Source organism: Salminus brasiliensis, chromosome 22, assembly GCF_030463535.1.
Source record: "Salminus brasiliensis chromosome 22, fSalBra1.hap2, whole genome shotgun sequence".
Taxonomy (NCBI): domain Eukaryota; kingdom Metazoa; phylum Chordata; class Actinopteri; order Characiformes; family Bryconidae; genus Salminus; species Salminus brasiliensis.
In genome coordinates this window covers 9,799,579-9,813,493 of record NC_132899.1, presented here as the reverse complement: position 1 = coordinate 9,813,493, position 13,915 = coordinate 9,799,579, and the positions used below count along the sequence as shown (strand labels likewise).

The 13,915-nt window shown below is 43.0% G+C and overlaps 1 protein-coding gene across 3 annotated transcripts in view; it reads left to right on the top strand.

Moving 5' to 3' along the window:
• The window catches only part of afap1 (actin filament associated protein 1), an 80,626-nt gene that overhangs the window by 22,797 nt on the left and 43,914 nt on the right, over positions 1 to 13,915 (top strand). The window contains exon 1 of one of the 3 annotated variants that reach the window (XM_072667572.1): positions 2,689 to 2,896. The exons of 1 other annotated variant lie outside the window; for it this stretch is intronic. In XM_072667572.1, coding sequence (XP_072523673.1) covers positions 2,863 to 2,896 — 34 coding nt within the window. In that variant the 5' untranslated portion in view covers positions 2,689 to 2,862. Of the gene's footprint in view, positions 1 to 2,688; positions 2,897 to 13,915 lie in introns of those variants that run through there. One more of the 3 variants, XM_072667570.1, reaches the window with a different exon arrangement.

Here is a 13,915-nt window from a genome sequence, read left to right as displayed (position 1 = left end):
GGTGATCATCCATCCAACACCCTGAACTCACTAACACTCTTGTCACTGACTGCAGTCAAATCCTCACAGCAATGCTCCAAAATATAGTAGAAAGCCTTCTTCCCTGGACAGAAGAGGCAGCAAAATCCAACAAACTCTTTTTTAATTCCCTTAATTTCAGAATAAACAATGGATGAGCAGGTGTCCCAATATTTTTGCCCATATAGTGTAAGGTGGTTTAAATACTATCTGGTCAACAGAGGTCATATGGTGAAAAACTGACCTAAACTAATAGCAATAGAGGAGAGTATCTAATTGTATGTAGAGAGGGCTGACAGATGGGCTGCAGTCTGTACATCTGCACAGTGGAGTGTAACAGTATGAGCTCATAATGTGGCCAGGGCCAAGTACAGTTCAGGGGTTTCTAATAAAGTCAATACGGAGTGTGTTCCTTCAGTTTCAGATTAGATATGCTGTGTGGAGTGGTAAGAGACGAGCTATTAGAGCTCTATCGTTGATTATGATCAGAATAACGTTAGACCTCACTTTGTAATCTCATCACAGTTGGATAGGAACTGCATATCCTTGTTGCAATGAGGCGTGAGATGTTGGTTTATGCAGAGGTATTTATTTTCGAGCCATATCTGTTTTGGCTGAAGCGTTGCTCTCTTTCTTCTCTTCCTGCAAATTTGACCAGGTCCCTTTGCATACAAAATGCCTGTGCATTAAATGACCTCTTATTACTCCAGTGATGAAATTAGATTTTAAGTCCAGTTTTTATGTAAAAATATTGACACTCCATCTCAGGTAAAGGGTTGCTGTGACATAAAATGAGTTATTTTGTGTTGCAGAATGATGCCCTGAAGTGCATAATATGTTTATCAGAGATGATTAAATAAATTATTGAAATATTAAGACATATGAATTTTGTTTTATTATTATGGTTAAATTATTTCAAGCACACACACACACACACACACACACACACACACACACACACACACACACACACATATGTATATTATAAATCATTAGGCGCAGCCCTAATCTGGGCTGAGAAGGCATCTAAGAAAACCACTCTTAGCTAACAGCTAAAAGCTAAGATAAGAGCTAAGATAAGATAACAGCTAAGCTAAGCTAACAGTGCAGTGCTGCATTATAAGATAAGTCGTTTCCAGACTGCCTTAAAATGTTGAGTTACAGAGTTACAGTACAAGAATCAGTCTCTTCCAATCAACTAATTATTTGTTGTTTATTCAATAAACATACAAATCTAAGGCAGCATGGTTACTAACATTAGGTTAAAACACTAATAGCTTACAGTACTGTATATACATAACATGTCAAGCAAAAACCTTGTATCTCTCATTTTTCCGTGTTTCACTTTTTTAAACTTAATTTTTTTTGTTAGCTTTTTAGAACAGTAAGAAACATTGCATGAGGTCTTATAGAGGCAGCAGTGCAGGTGCAGAATTCTTTACACATCCAGGTATACAGTCATTGCTTAGTTAGGAGGAAAAAAACAACACATTTTTCCACACACAGGAAGTTCAGTATTCTCTATTTGAAGGCAAATGGGATACGAACCTAGACCACTTCCTCCAGTACTTTAATCCTTTCTCTGTCTGTAATCTCAAGGAAAAGGTTATTATTTCCATTCAGTGAAAGTAATTAACCATCTCTGTGAAGAGGTGTCTGTCGGGGAGGGGGGGGGGGGGTGCACTATTCAGCCAACATTTTGTAATTGCTTCTTTCATGCTTCTACAAGTAGGTGTGACTTTAATTTTGGACAAGGTAAAAAAGAAGTAAATTAAGAGTCAGAAGCCAAGTCTAGAATTTCTGAAATTACTTGTGCTACCTTTTCTGAGTAAGACTGAATGGAAGGACATAAGCAAAATATATGGTAATGATCTGCTGGCCCTGTCCCACATTCCCTCCCGCATTTATAATGGCATCCCATTCCTTTGTTTAGGTGTGTTCCTGCCAAACAAGGCAGTTAGTGGAGCTGGCCTGGCCGTTGACTTTTTGACATATTCCAATCTTAATTTCCTGATGCATGGACCAATAGAAATGCTCTAAAATATATTTGTATTTATTTTTACATTGACATCCATTGAAAACTAAAGGTACAGTGGACAATATGCAATTGCAATGACCTTTCTGAGGCTCTAAACCCCACCTTACCCTTAGTAATGAAAAAGCAGAGGGGTTCCATACCACTTTAAAAACAAGTGAAAGAGTTTGTAAAGTGCTTCTGTAAAAAACACCTTTAACAAAATCAAGGCTATTTTGATCCCGATATTCTTACATAGTCAATCAATTTCAGGCCTGAAAAAAAAGTCCAAAAGCAAACACACGCTCACAAAGCATCTGGAAGAGCAGCGGCTGCGGGGCGGAGAGAAGAAGGGGGAAGGGGAGGTCTCACTTTTCATCCAGCAGTGCCTGCAGAACAGAAGAGGAGAGGGAAGAAAGCGAGAGACTTTACAGACTTCTCATTGCAGTCTGCACTCTCAAAGAGGGTCAGATCAGTTGACCACGCGTCAGAATCGCAGAAGCCTGAAAGCCTAAAAGCCTGCAGACGCCAGCAAACAAACATCTACTGTGTTTGAGCAACAGGCACGAAGTGGCAGGAAGAAAGGGAGAAGGAGGAGGAGGAGAAGGAGGAGGAGACGAGTGCAGGGGGAAAGCTTTTTAGAGGAAACGGAGCCCTTTGCCGGTCCACAGACTTCAGTGCAGTGAGAGAGGGAACACATACACTCACACACACACACACACACACACACACAGACGTGGCTGTGCTGCCTGCTGCTGGAAGGAGGGCCAGATTTTAATGAAGCTCGGCAGCTGTGGGCCACACCACTGTTAGATGCTTTTGCCTTCAACATGCGGAGTGACCCTATCTTGTTCGCCTCAAGGGGTGAGTGTCCGTCTGTCAGCATCCAGACCTTCTTACTGAATGACCTTCTAGTGGATTAAAGTGAATTAAAGCATGAATAAGTAAGTAAATGTAAAGAACAGAGCAGAGGCTGGGTTTGCATGGGCTGGCCTGTAGTGTGTCTGGCGCACGTTGACTTGAAGCATAAGCTGCATATGGTTCTGATTTGGCTGAGTGGGCTGAGGAGTGTGTGCTGCTCCAGAATGATCTCCACACACACTCATAGGAGCTGTTTCTGCTATGTAGGCCTAGCCTTTCTTTCACCATGGTGTCTTAATGTCCAGATACAGGAAAGACCCTGTATGAAGTTATTGGGTTATTTTAAAGAAAATGTGTAAAAAAAAAAATTCTCTCAAATTCCCGCTCTGCTGTTCCTGAGGAAGTGGGCAGCCGGTGAGTTTGCGAGTCCACTCCATGAGTCAGATTTTCTCTTGCGTTTCTCGTGGAGTGCTCACAGTGGCTCAGTTCATTGTAACCTGTTTTATAGGTCAGACAGGAAATTGGGAAATGAAGACATGCACATTTGAGGATTTATCAATTATCCCATTGAGTTGTTGGCTTCTTTCTATTTTGCTGATTATTTTGCTGATCATTTTGCCTTGAGTACTCAGTGTTTGGGCTGGAGCCTTGGTGCAGTCTGCTCTTACTAGTTGTATGTTGTTGCTCTTGGGTAAATTATTTTTTTTATTCCAAGGCATTCTGGAGCATTTCTATTGGTCCTTATTGTGTAAAGAACTGCTGTCAGTTTCGAACTGTCAACAAGTATACAGGGTTTGTGAGGGACAGTGACAACACATAGCTCTGAAGCTTGAGCTTGTTGTGAAGCCTTCAGTGTTAATTCTACAAACTTTTAATTGAAATATTATTAAGATCAAACATAGCTTGACCTGGATTAGTCTACAAAGCTCACTGGTACTAATTAGTGAGTGTTAGAGATGACACTTTCTTAATTCTTGACTTGACTTTTGAGTATTTGCACAATGTTAGAGATACATATCCAATATTTCATCCTTAAACTTTTAAAATGAGCTGTTTTAAACTAGGTTGTCTATTAAGTAGAGATTCCACTGATCTTTCAGAAATTGGGCATAATTCAATGGTTGGGATGTAAATTTGGAGTCATTTGGAGTGTATTGGTATGAAACTTGTGGAGGAACATTCAGGGCTAATGTCTTTACAGTGATGGGAACAGGATCCAGGCACTATCATAAAACAATACCTAGAACGTCAGCTAATTTATAGTAAATACTTTAGGTAATAGCTTTCTGCACTCTTTTGTGGTGTTAAACTAAATGGAAACGTCAGACTCCATTCACCACCACTGTGAACAGTTCTGAGCCTGCAAGGTTTTCTACAGGGGGAAACTTCACATGAAACGTCTCTTTTAATGGTTTAATGATCAGAAATGGTGAAGTATAGGAGTGGAATTCCGTTTTAGGATACGCATCTGAAAGTAAGCTATCATGCTCAAACTCCTGAAACACTCAACAACCCCCACAGGAAGAAACACAATGCTAACAACATGACATTACACAGTGTGAGTGTGTGATGTTTCAGGCTTGATTTGTTAAAGGGATGGAATCGGATTTTCTGGCGTTCCCGTACCAATATGCCACCTCTAGTTAGTTCCACTAATTGAATTTCATTTGTTTTTAATTAGTAACTGACTTTTTAACCGAGGGTCAGCCAAATGATGTCAACACAACTTCTTCCCCCCTTCCCCCCTGTCCAGTCAAAGGCAGGATGCGGCTGATTGGTGGGCTGCTGGGCAGCTGCATGGTGTCCCATAACTGGCTCGTGTGTGACTGCCCTGCACGCGGTCAGATATGACAGACCCCCATTGTGTTTGGAGCTGTAGCGCAGACCAGAGCAGCAATTTGGTCTGTTCCAGAGGGCAAGCCTGATTGTTGTATGCAGTGTCTCTGTGTGTGTGTGTGTGTAGAGCAGTGTGAATGAAGCTGCAGTGCAAGCCAGGAGCTGGTGGGTTGCTGTAGCCCACTGCATTTGTCCACAGCACTCAACCATCTTACCTGCCAGAGAAAAACGCCTTGGTTTAAATGAACAGTGTAATTCCAAAGTCCAGTAGAGCCTGTTGCAAGTTGCAAGGCTTTGATTACTGGTTTAACCAAATATCTGTTGTGTCCAAAGTTCACTCTCAGTACCTTAATCTCTATGAAAATTGACTTTTAATGCTTTTGCCATCAGCACTTTATTAAGAACACTGTACTCTCAGTTATCCAGTGAATGGATCCCACAAGATGCTGGAAACATTCCTTTGAGATTGTGCTCCTTGTTGACATACTTCATGCTACAGATCTCCCATTCTACTACATCCCAAAGGTGTCTTATTAGATTCAGATCCGGTGACTGGGAAGGCCACTGAAGAACACTGAACTGTTAGGTTCATAAAACCAATTTTAGAAGACTCTTGCTTTGGTGTATTATCGTGCTAGAAGTGGCCATTAGAAGATTGTGGTCATTGAGACCATTAAGGGATGCACATGGTCGGCAGCAGTACTTAAATAGGCTGCAGCATTCGAGCAGTCATCGCTTGGCAATACCAGCCCAGAGTCTGCCAAGAAAACATTGCGCCCACCAACACCCCCTCCACCAGCCTGGACTGTTGGCACAAAGTAGGTCGGGTCCATGGATTCATGCTGTTTGTGTACCTCAGCAGAGAATTGAGATGATTGGTCTTCCACTGCCAGTTTTGGTGAGCCTGTGCCCATTGCAGCCTCAGCTTTCCGATCTTGGCTGACAGTATCGGAGCCTGACAGGCTCTTCAGATGTTGGAGCCCGTCTGCCGCAAGGATGGACACGTTGTACATTCTGAGATGCTTCAGTCGGTTTATGTCTAGTGTAGATGGCTGAGCACCTGTGTTATATTGTTAATGAAACTGCCTGCATTACTTTCTCATTGTGGGTTAAAACAGCCCTATCAGGAGCTGTTACTCGATTACAGCAGTAAAGAGTCTCTTTGTGTTTGTGTCTGGATGGATGTTGTTGCATGCGGATCTGCTTCTGCACTGCTTTGACCTCGTGTTAGGCATTAATGGTGGTTAATGTGTTTATTGGCATTTATTACCATCCCTCTCTGTATCGTCAGCCTGGTCGGACGTGGTGTCACTTGGCACTCCATTAGTGCGTGTGATGTGGGCGCTGCTCCGTTAACCCATTTGGCTTTATTTTAGGGGCTCCCCTTTCTGACAGACTTCCCCCAGTGATGGCTTTTTAAAAGCTTTCACATGCCAAAAAAAGTCCCCCAGAAACCCCCCTAACCCCTTACCCCCCCTTCCCCACTTGCTTTCTGCTAATGTCTGGCTCAAAAACGAGGAGAGGAGAAAAGAAAAAGAAAACAGAGTCTGTTTGACTTTGCCTCCCTCTGCCTCTCTCTCTTTCTCTCTCTCTCTCTCTCTCTCTCTCTCTCTCTCTCTCTCTCTCTATTCTTTCTTCTTTCTCTTCTTTCTTTGCTTGCACTCACCACTTCTTTCCCCTTCATCTCTTTCCTTCTTCTCATTCTCCCTCGTTTCTCTCGACCTCATAACGTCAACACTTGTTGGAGAGCAACTGTTCATCATATAATTACTAACCAAAGGAAAGAGAAGATGGTTTTAGAGTTTATTTATTCATTTATGATTCATTTGGTATGTTATATTGTTGTTGTTGGGGGGTTAGACCACCTGTGGAGCTTTAATGGGTCTAATTATCCAATAAGAGGATCAAATAAAGGAGAGAACAGCAGAACTGTCTCGAGGACAGATTTCAGACATTAGCCAGCCAAAGATGGGGGCTGATATGGTGCTTCCAGCCCTCAATCAGATTACAGGTAAAACGCAGTGCAGATTAGCAGTGTAATTCTCCAACCTCACAATAATTTGACTCTTTTTTGATTCTTCCAAATGATTCAATGCTTTATCAGAGCTCAAAATCTGCCATGATTTGTTTTTGAATATTTTTCTACAATTATTTTAAATATATACTCTCAAATGTAAACTACTCATGAGGTATCAGTGATTTACAACATGTACAAATTTTTACAATATTTTTGAAACAGATCTGACTGACTCTGAGATAATTTGGCCTCTCTCCATTCATAGAGATAGAAGTCTTGTGTGACTAATAACACTACCCAGCGGCGTGGCAGAGATGCCCGCTGAGTGAACAGACTTAAACAGGGTAGGCTAGAGAATTGAGCGTTGAGTTGTGGAGCAGTGGAACTGTGATCTCTGGATAGTGGTGGTGGTGGTGGTCATCATCCAACATCCTGACCTCACTAATGCTCTTGTTGCTGAATGCAATCAAATCTTCACAGCAAAATCTAGTAGAAAGCCTTCCCTGTGCACGGGAAGACAGTTACTCCAACAAAGCAGGATACAATATTTTTTAATACCCTTGATTTCAGGAGAAAGAATGAATGAGCAGGTGTCCCAATACTTTTGTATGCATTATTTTGCTTCATGGTGTACTTGCAAATGGTTGAGACGACTGCAAAGCTTCTTGAACTTGAACTTGCAGTTCTTGTATATACACCAAATACTGTGTATTTACACACAATAGGGAGGTCTACACCAGTACCCTGTTTGCTTTTGCTTCTGTATGACTCATAGTCCAGTGTAGTCCAGTGTTTTGCTAGCTTTCATAGACGTGAAGAAGCAACAAGTGAGAACGCGAGAGAAATGAGAGTGGTTGAGAGTGAGGCTGTTATGAAGGCACCATGAAGTCTCCCAGCTACCCCAGAAGGAACATTCTAAAACCACTGCCCCCTCACCCCCCGGCCGTCAACTCACTGCGGCTTACAGATTAGTGCTCTGTAATTTCACACACACACACACACACACACACACACACACACACACACACACACACACACACACACACATAAACACACACACACACACACACACACACAAATAGAGGCCACTATACAGATGCATAGCTATTGGCATATACCCTCTCATTGATGATCATTGGTCTGTTTGATGTATCTCTCTACACATCTGGAGATTTACTATAGTCCATCATTAGCAGAGGAATGGAGCATCTGCTGGTTATTTATAACTCTGCTCTGCTCTTTACTTTTACTGTGTCATTTAGCTGTCACACTCACTCTGAGGTGTATTTCGCAAATACCCAAGCTCACACACTCACACACACACACTCTCTTCTTCCACACCAACATCTGGACACAGGCATCTGCATGGAACACAGATATAAACTGTACAGGTGGTGGATGTATGTATACAGATGTGTCTTCTTGCTAGAATGAGGCTAACTGGAGCTACACAGTGGGCCTGTAGATTTGCCTGGACAGGTCAGTGCTGCTGTCCAGATCCATGCTGAGATTTTTCTGGAACTAGGTTTTATGACCTAGAGAAGAAGCAGCTATAAGAGTGCTGTCATTGCACTGGTATGTCCTGGTCTGTGGTGGTATATAGGGTAACCATGACAATTCCAGGCAGCAAAGCCGGCTAATTGTCCAAGCCGCAGCTCAGTCTCACAAACTCGGTTCCCTTCCTGGCAAAAAAGGCAAAAGGCTTGCCTCATTCTGCCAGTACATCATTCGGTTTTCAGCACCTTAGATTCAGAAGTCCGGCTCGTTTTTGAATAGTTGACTGTGCACATTTCACACATTCTAACGTTCTTTCGTAGAAACTTCTTTAACCTTTACAGAATGTGAGAGTGCTGTTCAGGCTTAAGTCAGTTGGAATGTACTGTTCCCATTTAAAACTGTGCTACCGAACTGTTTATGTGCACTTGCAGAGTTGAATTGCAGAATCTGAAGAACAACCAAGAAAGTGGTGAAGACCAATAAATCAATAAAAGAGCACAGAAATAACAAGCTGCTTAGAAAATGACCAAGCTCGAGTTTGAGCAGTTGCCGGTGTGTGCCCGTTGCCGGTGTTGATTTACTCAAACAGTAAATCTCCAGAATCTGGTCGCATTGCCACGCATGGGATATTAATTGGATTTCAATGGCACAAATGAAAGTTGCGGAACTGAAAATGTCAGATTCAGTGTGTTTTTTGCCATTCACACTGCCACACATATTACAAAAAAACATTTTGGCCACTTTTACCTCCTATGTGAACGTAGCCTCAGGCTGTTCATTCTATTTCTTAAGAATGTAACTTTTATGTGATATTTGTCTGAACAGTTCATTCTGCTAAACAAACGTGCATGTGCAAAAGAGAAATGCTTCATAAGACCCATTTCTCCTCACCTCTTCTTGGACTCACATAAAAACCTTATGAATTCTGATCTGGCTGTTTAGACTGAATCGCAAGACACAAAGAAATATGTACCGGATATCAATAACACATATGAAAGAGGCTCAAATTTGAAACCGAAATGGGTTCCATGTTGACCAACATACGAATGCAAACCCTGGTCAGTGATGGGACAAGGAGGGGTTAAACATGGGCCCCATCTAGATTGTACACTGCACATGAGGCCTACATGGGACCCATGTGAGATTTAGGTGGGCTGTAACGATGGGGCCCATTTGGGAAGCCCGGTAAAATCGTATATACAAACATACTCAGAGCCCATGCCCACCTAGAACCCACCTAGCCAACATTCTACCCATGTAAGATGTATAAGCATGTGGGCTGGGCCTCTACCTCATGCCTGGCATTAGGTTCATGTTTGTCTGAGTCTATCGGCTGTACTTCTCTACAGGGACTAGTACTGCTGTGAACGTAGCCTTAGGTACTCTGCATTATCACTGTATGTGTTCAAAGGGCTGACTTTCATTAATCACTATAGTAGCTTTATTTGCTTTACAGTTATCTTCCTCCCATGCACCATCCAAGCTGTAACCTTTGGCACCCAGTAGCATTCCTTTGCATAGCTGGTGTCTGAGTGCTAGATGAGTCCTGGATGTCAGAGTAAATTCTGGGGCTCTGGCCTGTATCACAGCCGTCACTCTGTCAACATGAGCAGTGTGTAAAGTCTCTGTCATCAGACTTCAAAGAGAGGACACAGGACACAGCCTAAACAGCAGGAGCCCTTAAAGTGGTAGATACAAGCTAACGCTCCTACGCTAACACTGTAGTCTAGCTATTGGCTACATTTAAACACATACATTATGTCCTTTAGCTTCAACTAAATACATGTATTTTGAAAGGAGGAGTTCTGGAAATGTAGCATTACCCTCCATACCATAGTGTTACACTCCATATGGGAAGTTTACTTCTCTAGTCTTCCACTGGAGTTTCCACAAAGTGAATGTAGCTAACAAGTAGAGCATCTGGAAGGTTATGGAAGCTTGAACACACTGAGTAGCATCATGCAAACAAACCTAAAGAAGTACACATGTTCCTCAAACTGCGTGAAGATGTTAAGTAATCTTAGATAGATTTGCTTCTGTGCTTTCTAACACTGTATCCCAAAAGTATCCCAAATAGCTCAAAACAACCAGAGCAGTTATGATGCTGCTATCAACACCATATGAAAAAAAGTATTGGGACACCGGCTCATGCATTGTTTCTTTCAAAATCAGTGGTATTAAAAAGTTGGTAGGCCAACTGGGAAACGAACGTTTTCAACATACAGATGCCCACCAGGGTCAGTGATGGGATAAGGAGGGGTTAAACATGGGCCTCATCTGTGTTGTGCACTGCATATGGGGCCTAGATAGGACCTGTGTGAGGTTAAGGTGGGCTGTAAGGATGGGGGCTGCCCAACTGGGTCCCAGTAAAAACGTATTTGCAAACACACTCTGAGCCCATACCCACCTGGAAGCCACCTAGCCAACATTCTGCCCTCTGTGGAATGCTGTGGGTGCCACATAAAGTGGCTGAACGCATTCATCAGAAGGGGTGTCCACAAACATTTGGACATAGTGTGACTAGAAATGTAGCTGTTTATCTAAACAAAATACAGAAATTAAGGGCAGTAAACAATCTACAGTGTATAAGTGAAGCAGAATAGAAGACAGAGAGAGAGAGAGAGAGAAAGAGAGAGAGAGAGGGAGAGAGAGAGAGAGAGAGAGAGAGAGAGAGAGGGAAATTGCAGAGGAAGTGATCCTCCTACAGGAGCTTGCTGTGGGTTTCTAACCAGTAAAAGATGTTTGATTACATACACTGCTCTATAAATCAGCCTGGACATATGGATCTGAAGAGTTCATTACAGAGCACTCACTGAGCATGAGGCTCACAGAGTGGAGAGAGTCTCTGTGATGCACACACACACACACACACACACACACACACACACACACAGGCTCACAGAGTCTGTGATGAAATGATAATACATGTTGGTGAAGATTAGGGTTGTTGTGGCCCTTCAGCTGCCTGGGTGGTATTAAACCATGACCACACACACATACACACACTCTCATTTTCTACATATACACATCATCCACAACAGGCTTGGTAAAAGCAGTGGTGCCTTTTCTGTGGGGATCCACATAGCTCCTGCATATGGAGACTGGAAACAGAAAGCTTGTTCTTGTGTGTGTGTGTATGTTTGTAGCACTCTTGTTTTTCAACTGTGTGTGTGTGTGTGTGTGTGTGTGGACTTAAAATCTTGGCCTGTCAGAATGACTTGGGATTACATTAGACTGAAAAGCTAATCTTCGTCTCAGGGAAGTAAGCCGAGAGAGAGAGAGGAAGAAAAGGAGTGTGAGGGAGAGTGTGTGTGAAAAGGAGAGATACAGTGGTTCCTTCAGCCTTGTTCCACATTAGGTCTGCTGCCTGCCAAAAGTTTGGGGACACCTTTCGATTGCGCAATCTGAAGGTTTTCTTTGAGGAAACCTTCTTGCAGGGGTAAATATCATGAGGTATAGGTGGCATTGCTGTCTAGGGACTTGGGCCTACCCATTTTACCCCCTTGTTGTGATGTCAATACTCAGCATTCAGACCTTCCAGCTGTTTAAACCAGCTCCAGTACAGAAACACGCCGCTGTGTTTCTGGCTCAGATGTGTAAATGCCTCTTTTATTGGACGCAGCGTAGTTGTTCAGCTCCAGGCATGTCCGCTGCTCCTCTGAAGCTGGACTGTCTGTTTTTGGAAGCAGCGCAGACTGTCTTTCGGCATTCGATCATGTTGACACAAGGCTTTGTCGGGGCAAGAGAGTGTGTGTTGGCAGGCATGTGTGAGTGAGAGAGAATGGGTAGTAGGCTGAGTGTTTCGTGTGAGGCTGGCGTGTTTTCTCTCCTGTTTTTCCCCCATTCATTTGCCCCCAAGCGTTTGAAGGTGGTCCTCATTTGTGCGTGCTATTCACCGCTCATTGTGGCGGTGATTTGGTCTGCTTGGTTGGCTTTTAATGTTTATTCCCTTTTTACGTTGTTTGGCTGCTGTCACTGAAATTGTGTTAGAAGCTATTTATGAAATGCCTGGCAAAGAGCACTGCTGTATGTATTTGTGCTTTACTGTGTCGTTCACTGTAGCTACATTATTTTATTTTATAATATTGACTGAGATGTTATTTTATCAGTTTCAGTATCTCCTGATCTTGGCCTGACCTCTGACATGGCAGAGTATGAATATCAGAAGTTCCCTTCTAGTGTAATGCTCTGTTTCCATCATAAAGCACACCATAATCACCCCACCTTCTTCTACTATGTCAGTCCTATGTCTCAGTTCGACCTCAGTTCATCATGTGGAGTCTGGGCTTCAAGCTTTAAGCAGAAACGGGCCTGAACTCTGGTTCAAGGTCTCAGAGTTGTTATCCCTTCTGACAGTTGTACATTTGCCTTCCATTCTACTTACTTACCAACCCACTCAACCAACCAACCAATTACCCAACCAACCACACACTCAACCAACCATCCAACCCCTCACCCAACCAACCAACCACAAAACCAACCAACCAACCAGCAACCCACCCATCTTCACACCCAACCACCCAACCAACCACAGAACCAACCAACCAACCAGCAACTCATCCAACCTCACACCCAACCAACCAATCAACCAACCCCTCACCCACTCAACAGAGTAAACAAAAACCCTCCCAACCATCCAACTACCCAGCCAACCATACAGCCAACCAACCTCCCAACCTCTGCATCACTGACACTGATGCAAATATGCCAACATTGCACAGTATATTCTATATTCAGTACATTCTCCTTAATTATTGCATAATAAAACGTTTACATATGTTTAGGCAGTTCTTTACCATCGTAACGAAGAGAATCTGTAATTCTTATGGTACTAGGAAACTCCACATTACCTCACGTGACAGCTAATCACTTTTCTTCTTCTTCTTCTTGGTTGGCAGAGTTTTACAGTCTTGCACAGCCACCTTAATCAATCTTGACATTTTTTAGCCATACAAGGTCTGTGTTTCACCACTATGACACACTCAATTTGCTATGTTACACTTCATTTCATGGTGCACTCTAATCACTGAGTGCTGTTCCCTGTGTTACATCAACAAGTAAAGGCCCTGCAGCCCCTGCTAGCTCTCTCAGGCTTATGTAAAGCCTCAGCTATGTGTTTGCATCGGCCCGGGCCAATTGCTGCAGTTTTATGGAGCACTGAATTTCCAGGGCTGCAATTCACTTTTGATAGTCGCTGCTATTCCTCAGGTACGCTGCCTGCAGATGCCCATAATTTACTGCCTTCGCAGGATACCAGCCAGCATCTCAGGGCAGAGAGCAAAACACAGCACAGCTGAAATGTACAGCAGGGGAATAAAACAAGAGCATGTGTTAGAAGGGTTAAAATGAGCAAAACAACTTAAGATACCAGGGGTGTGTGTATGTGTGTATGTATATCCTCACAATAACTGATTCAGTTCAGTATGGTTCTTTAAGAAATGATTCAACACGTCATGGAATCTCAGATCTCAGTATTATTTTCCTTGTCCAAAAGTTTGTGGACACCTCTTCTAATGAATGCATTTTGGTACTTTGAGTTGCACACATTGCTGACAGAGATGTGCAAATGCACACACACAGCTTGTCTAGTCTCTGTAGAAAAGTATCGTCCAAATACCCCCCGGAGCACTGGGCTGTGGATCACTGGAACTGTGTTCTCTGGAATGATGGGC